The sequence below is a fragment of the Oncorhynchus nerka genome, linkage group LG6 (genome assembly GCF_034236695.1).
Source record: "Oncorhynchus nerka isolate Pitt River linkage group LG6, Oner_Uvic_2.0, whole genome shotgun sequence".
Lineage (NCBI taxonomy): Eukaryota > Metazoa > Chordata > Actinopteri > Salmoniformes > Salmonidae > Oncorhynchus > Oncorhynchus nerka.
Genome location: NC_088401.1, coordinates 90,340,578 through 90,357,630, shown reverse-complemented (window position 1 = coordinate 90,357,630; position 17,053 = coordinate 90,340,578). Strand labels below are relative to the sequence as shown.

General features: G+C 45.0%; 1 protein-coding gene across 1 annotated transcript in view; it reads right to left on the bottom strand.

Annotated features, from left to right (window-relative positions):
- Positions 1–16,806, bottom strand: part of LOC115126396 (protein FAM193B-like) — a 46,264-nt gene extending 29,458 nt beyond the window's left edge. Inside the window, 6 exon segments of the mRNA XM_065019997.1 lie at positions 4,706–5,550; positions 5,552–5,601; positions 7,217–7,429; positions 8,410–8,596; positions 14,290–14,568; positions 16,513–16,806. Of these exon segments, the coding sequence (XP_064876069.1) occupies positions 4,706–5,550; positions 5,552–5,601; positions 7,217–7,429; positions 8,410–8,596; positions 14,290–14,568; positions 16,513–16,659 (1,721 nt within the window). The 5' untranslated portion in view covers positions 16,660–16,806.
- Between the last annotated feature and the right edge of the window lie 247 nt (positions 16,807–17,053).

The following is a 17,053-nucleotide window of genomic DNA, read 5'->3' as shown; positions in this document are numbered from 1 at the left end:
ATCAACCTATCAACGGAACACCATCACCGTAGAAACATCAACAGAACACCATTACCATAGAAACATCAACCTATCAACGAAACACCATTACCGTAGAAACATCAACCTATCAACGAAACACCATTACCGTAGAAACATCAACCTATCAACAGAACACCATTACCGTAGAAACATCAACCTATCAATGGAACACCATTACCGTAAAAACATCAACGGAACACCATTACCGTAGAAACATCAACCTATCAACGAAACACCATTACCGTAGAAACATCAACCTATCAACGAAACACCATTACCGTAGAAACATCAAAGGAACACCATTACCGTAGAAACATCAACCTATCAACAGAACACCATTACCGTAGAAACATCAACCTATCAACAGAACACCATTACCGTAGAAACATCAACCTATCAACGAAACACCATTACCGTAGAAACATCAACCTATCAAAGGAACACCATTACCGTAGAAACATCAACCTATCAACGAAACACCATTACCGTAGAAACATCAACCTATCAAAGGAACACCATTACCGTAGAAACATCAACCTACCAACGAAACACCATTACCGTAGAAACATCAAGGAACACCATTACCGTAGAAACATCAACCTATCAACGGAACACCATTACCGTAGAAACATCAACCTATCAACGGAACACCATTACCGTAGAAACATCAACCTATCAACGGAACACCATTACCGTAGAAACATAACCCTATCAACGGAATACCATTACCGTAGAAACATCAACCTATCAACGGAATACCATTACCGTAGAAACATCAACCTATCAACGGAACACCATTACTGTAGAAACATCAACCTATCAACGGAATACCATTACCATAGAAACATCAACCTATCAACGGAATACCATTACCGTAGAAACATCAACCTATCAACGAAACACATTCACCGTAAAAACATCAACGGAACACCATTACCGTAGAAACATCAACCTATCAACGGAACACCATTACCGTAGAAACATCAACCTATCAACAGAACACCGTTACCGTAGAAACATCAACCTATCAACGGAATACCATTACCGTAGAAACATCAACCTATCAACGAAACACATTCACCGTAAAAACATCAACGGAACACCATTACCGTAGAAACATCAACCTATCAACAGAACACCATTACCGTAGAAACATCAAACTATCAACGAAACACCATTACCGTAGAAACATCAACCTATCAACGGAACACCATTACCGTAGAAACATCAACCTATCAACGGAACACCATTACCGTAGAAACATCAACCTATCAACGGAACACCATTACCGTAGAAACATAACCCTATCAACGGAATACCATTACCGTAGAAACATCAACCTATCAACGGAATACCATTACCGTAGAAACATCAACCTATCAACGGAACACCATTACCGTAGAAACATCAACCTATCAACGGAATACCATTACCATAGAAACATCAACCTATCAACGGAATACCATTACCGTAGAAACATCAACCTATCAACGAAACACATTCACCGTAAAAACATCAACGGAACACCATTACCGTAGAAACATCAACCTATCAACGGAACACCATTACCGTAGAAACATCAACCTATCAACAGAACACCATTACCGTAGAAACATCAACCTATCAACGGAATACCATTACCGTAGAAACATCAACCTATCAACGAAACACATTCACCGTAAAAACATCAACGGAACACCATTACCGTAGAAACATCAACCTATCAACAGAACACCATTACCGTAGAAACATCAAACTATCAACGAAACACCATTACCGTAGAAACATCAACCTATCAACGAAACACCATTACCGTAGAAACATCAACCTACCAACAGAACACCATTACCGTAGAAACATCAACCTATCAATGGAACACCATTACCGTAAAAACATCAACGGAACACCATTACCGTAGAAACATCAACCTATCAATGGAATACCATTACCGTAAAAACATCAACGGAACACCATTACCGTAGAAACATCAACCTATCAACGAAACACCATTACCGTAGAAACATCAACCTATCAACGGAACACCATTACCGTAGAAACATCAAAGGAACATCATTACCGTAGAAACATCAACCTATCAACGAAACACCATTACCGTAGAAACATCAAAGGAACACCATTACCAGTAGAAACATCAACCTATCAACGGAATACCATTACCGTAGAAACATCAACCTATCAACAGAACACCATTACCGTAGAAACATCAACCTATCAACGGAATACCATTACCGTAGAAACATCAACCTATCAACGAAACACATTCACCGTAAAAACATCAACGGAACACCATTACCGTAGAAACATCAACCTATCAACAGAACACCATTACCGTAGAAACATCAAGGAACACCATTACCGTAGAAACATCAACCTATCAACAGAACACCATTACCGTAGAAACATCAAGGAACACCATTACCGTAGAAACATCAACCTATCAACAGAACACCATTACCGTAGAAACATCAACCTATCAACGGAACACCATCACCGTAGAAACATCAACAGAACACCATTACCATAGAAACATCAACCTATCAACGAAACACCATTACCGTAGAAACATCAACCTATCAACGAAACACCATTACCGTAGAAACATCAACCTATCAACAGAACACCATTACCGTAGAAACATCAACCTATCAATGGAACACCATTACCGTAAAAACATCAACGGAACACCATTACCGTAGAAACATCAACCTATCAACGAAACACCATTACCGTAGAAACATCAACCTATCAACGAAACACCATTACCGTAGAAACATCAAAGGAACACCATTACCGTAGAAACATCAACCTATCAACAGAACACCATTACCGTAGAAACATCAACCTATCAACAGAACACCATTACCGTAGAAACATCAACCTATCAACGAAACACCATTACCGTAGAAACATCAACCTATCAAAGGAACACCATTACCGTAGAAACATCAACCTATCAACGAAACACCATTACCGTAGAAACATCAACCTATCAAAGGAACACCATTACCGTAGAAACATCAACCTACCAACGAAACACCATTACCGTAGAAACATCAAGGAACACCATTACCGTAGAAACATCAACCTATCAACGGAACACCATTACCGTAGAAACATCAACCTATCAACGGAACACCATTACCGTAGAAACATAACCCTATCAACGGAATACCATTACCGTAGAAACATCAACCTATCAACGGAATACCATTACCGTAGAAACATCAACCTATCAACGGAACACCATTACTGTAGAAACATCAACCTATCAACGGAATACCATTACCATAGAAACATCAACCTATCAACGGAATACCATTACCGTAGAAACATCAACCTATCAACGAAACACATTCACCGTAAAAACATCAACGGAACACCATTACCGTAGAAACATCAACCTATCAACGGAACACCATTACCGTAGAAACATCAACCTATCAACAGAACACCGTTACCGTAGAAACATCAACCTATCAACGGAATACCATTACCGTAGAAACATCAACCTATCAACGAAACACATTCACCGTAAAAACATCAACGGAACACCATTACCGTAGAAACATCAACCTATCAACAGAACACCATTACCGTAGAAACATCAAACTATCAACGAAACACCATTACCGTAGAAACATCAACCTATCAACGAAACACCATTACCGTAGAAACATCAACCTACCAACAGAACACCATTACCGTAGAAACATCAACCTATCAATGGAACACCATTACCGTAAAAACATCAACGGAACACCATTACCGTAGAAACATCAACCTATCAATGGAATACCATTACCGTAAAAACATCAACGGAACACCATTACCGTAGAAACATCAACCTATCAACGAAACACCATTACCGTAGAAACATCAACCTATCAACGGAACACCATTACCGTAGAAACATCAAAGGAACATCATTACCGTAGAAACATCAACCTATCAACGAAACACCATTACCGTAGAAACATCAAAGGAACACCATTACCGTAGAAACATCAACCTATCAACAGAATTCCATTACCGTAGAAACATCAAGGAACACCATTACCGTAGAAACATCAACCTATCAACGGAACACCATTACCGTAGAAACATCAACCTATCAACAGAACACCATTACCGCAGAAACATCAACCTATCAACGAAACACCATTACCGTAGAAACATCAACCTATCAAAGGAACACCATTACCGTAGAAACATCAACCTATCAACGAAACACCATTACCGTAGAAACATCAACCTATCAACGAAACACCATTACCGTAGAAACATCAACCTATCAACAGAACACCATTACCGTAGCAACATCAACCTATCAACGGAACACCATTACCGTAGAAACATCAACCTATCAACGGAACACCATTACCGTAGAAACATCAACCTATCAACGGAACACCATTACCGTAGAAACATCAACCTATCAACAGAACACCATTACCGTAGAAACATCAACCTATCAAAGGAACACCATTACCGTAGAAACATCAACCTATCAACGGAACACCATTACCGTAGAAACATCAACCTAACAAAGGAACACCACTAAGAGCCTGTCTTATCACTAGATAGATACTATCACTACATGTTATGAACCTACATAGTTTCACAGGAATCTGGATGGAGAAGAACAATCTATCAAACTACCAACCTGCAGGCGCCAGCAGTCAGGTGTTGCCCAGCGGTCAGGTGTTGCCCAGCGGTCAGGTGTTGCCCAGCGGACAGGTGTTGCCCAGCGGTCAGGTGTTGCCCAGCGGTCAGGTGTTGCCCAGCGGACAGGTGTTGCCCAGCGGACAGGTGTTGCCCAGGGGTCAGGTGTTGCCCAGCGGACAGGTGTTGCCCAGCGGACAGGTGTTGCCCAGCGGACAGGTGTTGCCCAGCGGACAGGTGTTGCCCAGCGGTCAGGTGTTGCCCAGCGGACAGGTGTTGCCCAGCGGACAGGTGTTGCCCAGCGGACAGGTGTTGCCCAGCGGACAGGTGTTGCCCAGCGGTCAGGTGTTGCCCAGCGGTCAGGTGTTGCCCAGCGGACAGGTGTTGCCCAGCGGTCAACGTGTTGGAAGAGGGCAGCGCCCCCCCACTGTGGCCATTACAGGGGTGGTTACAGCCCATCTGGGAGGGGCCCAGTTTGCTGTGCTGGCCGTTCACAGGAGGAATGTGTGAGTTTTTACATGCCAAGGGCTTATGGAGGGCCGCTGCTGAGCAGTCAGGGCCACTCAGGGCCCCCAGCTTGGCCCCTGTTGGGCAGTCAGGGCCACCCAAGGCCCCCAGCTTGGCCCCTGCTGAGCAGTCAGGGCCACCCAGGGCCCCCAGCTTGGCCCCTGCCGCAGGGACGTGGAGGTTTGGTACCAGCGGGGAGAAGGGGGCGTGAGCAGCTAGACCGGGAGAGGAGGAGGAGGATGTGACATGGCCGTGCTGCTGCCCTCCGGAGCTCGGCTTGAGGGGCAGGAGAGAGGAATGCTGAGAGGAGGGGGAGAGGCCAGTGGGGCTGTTGGGGGGGGACAGACAGGTCTGAGTGTTGGTGGTGGTCGCTGGGGTGGAATGCTTCACCTGGAGGAGAGACAAAAGTGTTAAGAGGAATATTGGACAAATATATTTGTGATTCCCAGTGGATACAGATGTCTGCTTCTCTCTAGATTAATAATCTATTGGCTTTATCTCTGCTTCTCTCTAGATTAATAATCTATTGGCTTTATCTCTGCTTCTCTCTAGATTAATAATCTATGGGCCATATCTCTGCTTCTCCCTAGATTAATAATCTATGGGCCATATCTCTGCCTCTCTCTAGATTAATAATTTATGGGCCATATCTCTGCTTCTCTCTAGAGGTGTAATCTATGGGCCATAACTCTGCTTCTCTCTAGATTAATAATATATGGGCCATATCACTGCTTCTCTCTAGATTAATAATATATGGGCCATATCACTGCTTCTCTCTAGATTAATAATATATGGGCCATATCTCTGCTGCTCTCTAGAGGTGTAATCTATGGGCCATAACTCTGCTTCTCTCTAGAGGTGTAATCTATGGGCCATATCTCTGCTTCTCTCTAGATTAATAATCTATGGGTCATATCTCTGCTTGTCCCTAGATTAATAATCTATGGGTCATATATCTGCTTCTCCCTAGATTAATAATCTATGGGCCATATCTCTGCTTCTCTCTAGATTAATAATCTATGGGCCAAATCTCTGTTTCTCCCTAGATTAATAATCTATGGGCCATATCTCTGATTCTCTCTAGATTAATAATCTATGGGCCATATCTCTGCTTCTCTCTAGAGGTGTAATCTATGGGCCATATCTCTGCTTCTCTCTAGAGGTGTAATCCATGGGCCATATCTCTGCTTCTCTCTGGAGGTGTAATCCATGGGCCATATCTCTGCTTCTCACTAGAGGTGTAATCCATGGGCCATATCTCTGCTTCTCTCTAGATTAATAATCCATGGGCCATATCTCTGCTTCTCTCTAGAGGTGTAATCCATGGTCCATATCTCTGCTTCTCTCTAGAGCTGTAATCTATGGGCGTATCTCTGCTTCTCTCTAGATTAATAATCCATGGGCCATATCTCTGCCTCTCTCTAAAGGTGTAATCTATGGGCCATATCTCTGCCTCTCTCTAGAAGTGTAATCCATGGGCCATATCTCTGCTTCTCTCTAGAGCTGTAATCTATGGGCCTTATCTCTGCTTCTCTCTAGATTAATAATCTATGGGCCATATCTCTGCTTCTCTCGAAAGGTGTAATCTATGGGCATATCTCTGCTTCTCTCTAGATTAATAATCCATGGGCCATATCTCTGCTTCTCTCTAGAGCTGTAATCCATGGGCCATATCTCTGCTTCTCTCTAGAGCTGTAATCTATGGGCCATATCTCTGCTTCTCTCTAGATTAATAATCTATGGGCCATATCTCTGCTTCTCTCTAGAGGTGTAATCTATGGGCCATATCTCTGCTTCTCTCTAGAGGTGTAATCTATGGGCCATATCTCTGCTTCTCTCTAGAGGTGTAATCTATGGGCACAATCCTTCCCTGAGATTTGTGTGTGTATGCATTAATAAGGCGCTATTGTCAACAGGACACGTGAACAGTAATTCAGGTTAGATGCCAGTATGTCTTGAATTCTCTGTGTCCTAAAAAGGGTGGAGAGAAAAAGAGAGATCTCACCAGGCGGTGTTGGTCGTCGGCACATGGTCTTGAAGTGCTTTGGGGTGGTCTTACAGAGGTCCCCGGAGGTAGAGAGCGGGTTCCCGGGGGAAGAACCACTGGAATTCTGGGAAGGGTGGCTGTAGGGGCACACTTTGGCCCCAGGCGTTTTAGCAGATTTCCCAGGAGCCTCATGAGAGCCTCGCTTCTCGTGACACGCTGGTCCCCCTGTTCCTATTGGACCAGAGGAGGGGGGGGGAGATAATGAAGAGGAGGAAGATGAACGTTTGAACATCTTGTTCTGTTATAATTTCCACCTGGCACAGCCAGAAGAGTACTGGCCACCCCTCAGAGCCTGGTTCCTCTCCACCCGGCACAGCCAGAAGAGTACTGGCCACCCCTCAGAGCCTGGTTCCTCTCTTCCTGGCACAGCCAGAAGAGTACTGGCCACCCCTCAGAGCCTGGTTCCTCTCTTCCTGGCACAGCCAGAAGAGTACTGGCCACCCCTCAGAGCCTGGTTCCTCTCTTCCTGGCACAGCCAGAAGAGTACTGGCCACCCCTCAGAGCCTGGTTCCTCTCTTCCTGGCACAGCCAGAAGAGGACTGGCCACCCCACATAGCCTGGTTCCTCTCTTTGTTTCTTCCTAGGTTCTGGCCTTTCTAGGGAGTTTTAGCCACCTTGCTACTACACCTGCATTGCTTGCTGTTTGGGGTTTTAGGCTGGGTTTCTGTACAGGCTGGGTTTTTTGTGACATCGGCTGATGTAAGAAGAGATTTATAAATACATTTGATTTGATTGATTGAAGAGTAACAGGTTGTGTTTCAGTAGACACACACTGGAGTACAGTTCCCTCCATGTTGTCAGTGTAAATGGCTGCAAATGTTACAATTCTGTTACAGTAAATGAATTGAAAACTATTTTTTTTAATTTTTTATTTTACCAGGCAAGTCAGTTCAGAACAAATTCTTATTTTCAATGACAGCTTAGGAACAGTGGGTTAACTGCCTGTTCAGGGGCAGAACGACAGATTTGTACCTTGTCAGCTCGGGGGTTTGAACTTGCAACCTTCCGGTTACTAGTCCAACGCTCTAACCACTAGGCTACGCTGCCGCCCCGGTAGCCTAAATAATGAAATGTCTACAGTGGTTTGCATCCGTGTATGACTTAACCTTGAGAGACCCGAGCAGAGAGGTGTGAGGTCAAGGTGTGTTTACCTTGCTGTGCGTGCGAGGCAGTGCTGTGGTTGCAGTGAATCCCTCCGTTGCTGTGAGCCGAGTTCCAGAGACCAGAAAGCTTGTGGGCTGAGAGGAAGGAGGATGGGTCCCAGTCTACCGAGCTCTGCTCTGGGTAACCATTCCCACAACTCTGAGCCTTACACAACGATGAGTGAGACAACGGAACCTGGGGGGGGGAGAAGATGCAAGTTCAGGACATGGTTGATTAGGTATAGCCTCGTTGTGTTAGCCAATCCAAGTTTAGCATTTTAAAAGGCTAATTGATCATTAGAAAACCCTTTTGTAATTATGTTAGCACAGCTGAAAACTGTTGTCCTGATTAAAGAAGCAATAAAACTGGCCTTCTTAAGACTAGTTGAGTATCTGGAGCATCAGCATTTGTGGGTTCGATTACAGGCTTAAAATGGCCAGAAGAACTTTCTTCTGAAACTCGTCAGTCTATTCTTGTTCTGAGAAATGAAGGCTATTCCATGTGAGAAATTGCCAAGAAACTGAAGATCTCGTACAATGCTGTGTACTACTCCCTTCACAGAACAGCACAAACTGGCCCTAACCAGAATAGAAAGAGGAGTGGGAGGCCCCGGTGCACAACTGAGCAAGAGGATAAGTACATTAGAGTGTCTAGTTTGAGAAACAGACACCTCACAAGTCCTCAACTGGCAGCTTCATTAAATAGTATGCTCAAAACACCAGTCTCAACGTCAACAGTGGAGAGGCGACTCCGGGATGCTGGTTTTCTAGGCAGAGTTCCTCTGTCCAGTCTCAACATCAACAGTGGAGAGGCGACTCCGGGATGCTGGCCTTCTAGGCAGAGTTCCTCTGTCCAGTCTCAACATCAACAGTGGAGAGGCGACTCCGGGATGCTGGTTTTCTAGGCAGAGTTCCTCTGTCCAGTCTCAACATCAACAGTGGAGAGGCGACTCCGGGATGCTGGCCTTCTAGGCAGAGTTCCTCTGTCCAGTCTCAACATCAACAGTGGAGAGGCGACTCCGGGATGCTGGTTTTCTAGGCAGAGTTCCTCTGTCCAGTCTCAACATCAACAGTGGAGAGGCGACTCCAGGATGCTGGCCTTCTAGGCAGAGTTCCTCTGTCCAGTCTCAACATCAACAGTGGAGAGGCGACTCCGGGATGCTGGTTTTCTAGGCAGAGTTGCAAAGAAAAAGCCACATCTCAGACTGGACAATAAAAAGAAAAGATTAAGATGGGCAAAAGAACACAGACACTGGACTGAGGAACTCTGTCTAGAAGGCCAGCATCACGGAGTCGCCTCTTCACTGTTGACGTTGAGACTGGTGTTTTGTGGGTACTATTTAATGAAGCTGCACCACAGTTCATAACATTAACGAGCCCCACAGTTCATAACATTAACGAGCCCCACAGTTCATAACATTAACGAGCCCCACAGTTCATAACATTAACGAGCCCCACAGTTCATAACATTAACGAGCCCCACAGTTCATAACATTAACGAGCCCCACAGTTCATAACATTAACGAGCCCCACAGTTCATAACATTAACGAGCCCCACAGTTCATAACATTAACGAGCCCCACAGTTCATAACATTAACGAGCCCCACAGTTCATAACATTAATGAGCCCCACAGTTCATAACATTAATGAGCCCCACAGTTCATAACATTAATGAGCCCCACAGTTCATAACATTAATGAGCCCCACAGTTCATAACATTAATGAGCCCCACAGTTCATAACATTAATGAGCCCCACAGTTCATAACATTAATGAGCCCCACAGTTCATAACATTAATGAGCCCCACAGTTCATAACATTAACGAGCCCCACAGTTCATAACATTAATGAGCCCCACAGTTCATAACATTAATGAGCCCCACAGTTCATAACATTAATGAGCCCCACAGTTCATAACATTAATGAGCCCCACAGTTCATAACATTAATGAGCCCCACAGTTCATAACATTAATGAGCCCCACAGTTCATAACATTAATGAGCCCCACAGTTCATAACATTAATGAGCCCCACAGTTCATAACATTAACGAGCCCCACAGTTTAACATTAACGAGCCCCACAGTTCATAACATTAATGAGCCCCACAGTTCATAACATTAATGAGCCCCACAGTTCATAACATTAATGAGCCCCACAGTTCATAACATTAATGAGCCCCACAGTTCATAACATTAATGAGCCCCACAGTTCATAACATTAATGAGCCCCACAGTTCATAACATTAATGAGCCCCACAGTTCATAACATTAATGAGCCCCACAGTTCATAACATTAATGAGCCCCACAGTTTAACATTAATGAGCCCCACAGTTCATAACATTAATGAGCCCCACAGTTCATAACATTAATGAGCCCCACAGTTCATAAGATTAATGAGCCCCACAGTTTAACATTAACGAGCCCCACAGTTTAACATTAACGAGCCCCACAGTTCATAACATTAATGAGCCCCACAGTTCATAACATTAATGAGCCCCACAGTTCATAACATTAATGAGCCCCACAGTTTAACATTAATGAGCCCCACAGTTCATAACATTAATGAGCCCCACAGTTTAACATTAACGAGCCCCACAGTTTAACATTAATGAGCCCCACAGTTCATAACATCAATGAGCCCCACAGTTTAACATTAATGAGCCCCACAGTTCATAACATTAATGAGCCCCACAGTTCATAACATTAATGAGCCCCACAGTTCATAACATTAATGAGCCCCACAGTTCATAACATTAATGAGCCCCACAGTTCATAACATTAATGAGCCCCACAGTTTAACATTAATGAGCCCCACAGTTCATAACATTAATGAGCCCGACAGTTCATAACATTAATGAGCCCCACAGTTTAACATTAATGAGCCCCACAGTTTAACATTAATGAGCCCCACAGTTCATAACATTAATGAGCCCCACAGTTCATAACATCAATGAGCCCCACAGTTCATAACATTAATGAGCCCCACAGTTTAACATTAATGAGCCCCACAGTTTAACATTAACGAGCCCCACAGTTTAACATTAATGAGCCCCACAGTTCATAACATCAATGAGCCCCACAGTTCATAACATTAATGAGCCCCACAGTTCATAACATTAATGAGCCCCACAGTTCATAACATTAATGAGCCCCACAGTTCATAACATTAATGAGCCCCACAGTTCATAACATTAATGAGCCCCACAGTTCATAACATTAATGAGCCCCACAGTTTAACATTAATGAGCCCCACAGTTTAACATTAATGAGCCCCACAGTTCATAACATTAATGAGCCCCACAGTTTAACATTAGCCCTACATTAATGAGCCCACAGTTTAACATTAATGAGCCCCACAGTTTAACATTAATGAGCCCCACAGTTTAACATTAATGAGCCCCACAGTTTAACATTAATGAGCCCCACAGTTTAACATTAATGAGCCCCACAGTTTAACATTAATGAGCCCCACAGTTTAACATTAATGAGCCCCACAGTTTAACATTAATGAGCCCCACAGTTTAACATTAATGAGCCCCACAGTTTAACATTAATGAGCCCCACAGTTTAACATTAATGAGCCCCACAGTTCATAACATTAATGAGCCCCACAGTTCATAACATTAATGAGCCCCACAGTTCATAACATCAATGAGCCCCACAGTTCATAACATTAATGAGCCCCACAGTTCATAACATTAATGAGCCCCACAGTTCATAACATTAATGAGCCCCACAGTTCATAACATTAATGAGCCCCACAGTTCATAACATTAATGAGCCCCACAGTTCATAACATTAATGAGCCCCACAGTTCATAACATTAATGAGCCCCACAGTTCATAACATTAATGAGCCCCACAGTTTAACATTAATGAGCCCCACAGTTTAACATTAACGAGCCCCACAGTTTAACATTAATGAGCCCCACAGTTTAACATTAATGAGCCCCACAGTTTAACATTAATGAGCCCCACAGTTTAACATTAATGAGCCCCACAGTTCATAACATTAATGAGCCCCACAGTTCATAACATTAATGAGCCCCACAGTTCATAACATTAATGAGCCCCACAGTTTAACATTAATGAGCCCCACAGTTTAACATTAATGAGCCCCACAGTTTATAACATTAATATAATCCCTTTAAACTAATACTACCAGTCTGATGGTTGTAGGCATTCATTGTCTCATTAACAATCACCCATATTAGCAAACGCATTTAATTTCAAAACTTGACATTTCTCTAGTATAGAGAATATCAGCTAAACGCCTCTGATAAGTGATCGGTCGTGTCGATCGTTTTAGGTTCGTCACCCTCTTCTCAAACCCTATGGGGCCGTTCTGTCTCTGACAACACTATTTATTTACCTTACCTGGAAGCACAGAGCAATCGCTTAGATTTTGTATTGCATTTAAATACGGATAGTTTTTTTTATATATATATATATATATATAAAAACGCCTCGTCTAAGACGAAAAGTATATTTTCTCCAGAATCCACATGAATAAGACTACCTCTGCTTGTGACGAGAGAAGGCCCAGTCTGACAGACAGCTTTAGAAGAGACTGATCTTATGTCAGGATGCTTAGATGTGGTATTCATTTAGCCGTGCAGAATGAAGCACTGTAACACCATAAAGAGTCACGGCATAACAGTCCCAAAGCTGCCTGTCTCCATCACCACCAAATCCAGTGCCTTTCAGCTTGTTGGCGTATAAGCTGACCAAACACACACACTATCGTAAAAACATTTTATTTTATTTTATAGACCTTCAGAAAACAGCTATAAACACAACCCATAGCTAGCAGGCTGGAACATGGGTGCTGTGAAACATAACTGTAGATAGTGCTAATACTAGGCTTGAGGTGCATGCATGGTCTTGTCATATGCAGCAGTGCAGAAGTCTCCTCACCTCCCTTCTCTCCTCTCCTCTCCCTCGCCTAACTCTTCCACTCCCCTACGTTCCCCACCTCCTACCAGCTCAGCCCCCCCCCCCCCTCACTCATTCTTCTCCTTACAGTGCAGACGTCTCCTCACCTCCCTTCTCTCCTCTCCTCTCCCTCGCCTAACTCTTCCACTCCCCTACGTTCCCCACCTCCTACCAGCTCAGCCCCCCCCCTCACTCATTCTTCTCCTTACGGCGCAGGTGTCTCCTGGGCACTCTGTCTCTCCTCATCTTCTCCCCTCCCTACCTCCTCTCCTCTCCCCCCGCCTCCCTACCTACCTCCTCCTCACCCCCCTCCCTACCTCCTCCTCTCCTCTCCTCTCCCTCCCTACCTCCTCCTCCCCTCCCCCTCCCTCCCTCCTCCTCTCCCCTCCCTACCTACCTCCTCCTCTCCCCTCCCTACCTACCTCCTCCTCTCCCCTCCCTACCTACCTCCTCCTCTCCCCTCCCTACCTACCTCCTCCTCTCCCTCTCCCTCCCTACCTACCTTCTCCTCTCCTCTCCCCTCCCTACCTACCTCCTCCTCTCCCCTCCCTACCTACCTCCTCCTCCTCCTCCTCCTCCCCTACCTACCTACCTCCTCTCCCCTCCCTACCTCCTCCTCACCCCCTCTTACCGATGCAGGTGTCTCCTGGCGCTCAGTCTCTCCTCATCTTCCACCCCTCCCTACCTCTTCTCCCCTCCCACCCCTTCTTACTGGTGCAGGTGTCTCTCCTCATCTTCCACACTCTCCCCATACCACCTCCTCTCCCCTCCCTACCTCCCTTCTTACCGGTGAAGGCGTTTCCTGGGTGCTCTGTCTCTCCCCTCCCTACCTCCTTCTCCCTCTCCTTCTTACAGGCATACCGGTGCAGGCGTTTCCTGGGTGCTCAGTCTCTCCTCATCTTCCTCCTCGCATACCACCTTCTATCCCCTTCCCCCTCCTCCCTCCCCTTCTTACCGGTGCAGGCGTTTCCTGGGTGCTCTGTCTCTCCTCTTCCTCAACACTCTTCCGGCAGCTCTGGCAGATCCAGAGCGGAACCTCTCCCAGTAGAGACTGGCTCAGCGAAGGCACGGTGTCAGACAGCTTCTGGCCCGGCACCTCTCGGAGCAGGGCCTGGGACAGGGCTGGGACAGCGTCAGCTAGCTTCGCCCCGTGACCCCCAGGCAGACCGTTGGCAGAGCTCGCCCCCCAGTCCTTAAACTCACGGTGACACAGGAGGCAGCAGGTGTGCCTCGGCTGGGGGAGAGCGAAAGAGAGGTGAGCCAGTGACATTAGGAATGCAGTGGAGAGGAGGAGAGAGAAAGGTCAATCATCTAGGTGAAGGGCAGGAGAGGAAGAGAGAATGGAATGAGAAGAGAGGGTTGGAGAGGAGGACGGGGGAGAGGAGAATGGATTTGGTCAATAAGATTAGGTGGGGGGGGGGGTCAGTGAGATAGACATGGAGCATGATGAAGTTGCCCTCTGGACCACTGATCTGAGGTCGGGTTTTTAACAGACAAGAATTTCACTAGTAAGATCTGACTATGTTGACCACGATCACAACATCTATATAGCAAAGAGGAAGTAAAAGTTGGCCGTGGAGGCAGCTTGGCACATGCACAGTGGCAAGTTTGTAGTGATTTAATGTGGCCCAGGTCCACACTAGCTAGTGGTCTGCTGGTAAAGTAAGCTTTGTTGACCACAAAACCCCATACACCTACAAGGGCGTCCATGTAATGTTTAGGTAACAACTTCGACTCATGCATATGACACAGAGTAGAAATGCGCGCAGAGAAACTGTATGAAAATACTAGACGCTGATCTCGCATGCAAAGTGCAAACATAACAAAACAAGCCATGCATGGTGCTAGCCAAACGTTAAAACCATTTACAGCTGGCCAGATGAATACCCCTGGGATGTAGTGTGTTGGCCAACTAGCTACAACATGTAGTAATAGCACCGGTGCTCGGTATATGGTGTACCAACTGCCAAGTGCGGTTAAAATGTAAGCAAACGTGCAATACCACGGCGAGCTAGGAGCTAACAAGCTAGATACAAATTAGATGGCAACATTTTACAACTTATCCGTCCGTGGCTGACACCCAACTACTACCAGCAAATGCAGACTGGATGTAGTTGGTTACTGTAGCTAGACTAGTTGGCTAAATGCAGACTGGATGTAGTTGGTTACTGTAGCTAGTCTATTTGGCTAAATGCAGACTGGATGTAGTTGGTTACTGTAGCTAGTCTATTTGGCTAAATGCAGACTGGATGTAGTTAGTTACTGTAGCTAGTCTATTTGGCTAAATGCAGACTGGATGTAGTTAGTTACTGTAGCTAGTCTATTTGGCTAAATGCAGACTGGATGTAGTTAGTTACTGTAGCTAGTCTATTTGGCTAAATGCAGACTGGATGTAGTTGGTTACTGTAGCTAGACTAGTTGGCTAAATGCATACTGGATGTAGTTGGTTACTGTAGCTAGACTAGTTGGCTAAATGCATACTGGATGTAGTTGGTTACTGTAGCTAGACTAGTTGGCTAAATGCAGACTGGATGTAGTTAGTTACTGTAGCTAGTCTATTTGGCTAAATGCAGACTGGATGTAGTTGGTTACTGTAGCTAGACTAGTTGGCTAAATGCAGACTGGATGTAGTTGGTTACTGTAGCTAGACTAGTTGGCTAAATGCATACTGGATGTAGTTGGTTACTGTAGCTAGACTAGTTGGCTAAATGCATACTGGATGTAGTTGGTTACTGTAGCTAGACTAGTTGGCTAAATGCAGACTGGATGTAGTTGGTTACTGTAGCTAGACTAGTTGGCTAAATGCATACTGGATGTAGTTGGTTACTGTAGCTAGACTAGTTGGCTAAATGCAGACTGGATGTAGTTGGTTACTGTAGCTAGACTAGTTGGTTAAAACTGATGCGAATGGGTCTTTATTGTCGACTTGCTGGCTAAGTTTTAATGATGTATTATGCTAGTGGAGCTAGCTATAATTCCGCCCCGATCACAAATAGTAAATGAACGAAAATACAAAACCTGGAGCACAAGCTAGTTATACAACTGAGCTAGAATCAACCACCCAAACCCCCTCTCTAAAGAAATAAGCAGAACTACAGGATGGCTCTAACTGATCGGTAGGTTAGCTAACCTTTTAACTAGCCCGCTGGTAGTTTTCTCTGCTTGCTAGGCTAGTTACCTGATTCGCCCTGGCCGCCAGTCTATCCAGCCCTGCATCACCGCCAGCTGCATCTCCGGGAGAGACGGGGCTCTTCGATATGCTCTGTTGTCCGGACACTAACTCCTTGCTCGCGACTCCTTGTTGTTTGCTTTTCTTCCTCGCCATCACGCAGATATCGGATATATCCTTTGGTCACGGTTGCACTAGTTTAGAGATGTTTAAAAGCACGGTTTCTATTTGTTCTAGGATCACAAATGTTTCCCTATCTTCTCCAGTCAAGACAACAGTCAATATGGCGGAGCGCTGCCACACTCTGGGGGTTCATAGGTCAAAGATAGTACTGGCAAAATGGCTTCACCGTGATGACGCTAAGCAGTCGCCATGTTGAATGAGGGCAACCGTTCCAGGTTAGTCTCACACAGTATAGCATGTTGTACAGAATCTCTGGTTACAGGCCACAAATTAGTGCATTTATTGGCATAATGAAGCTATCAATGATTGGCTACCACATCATTCAACGTCATGTTATTACACACGTTCTTATATGAATTGCAATATA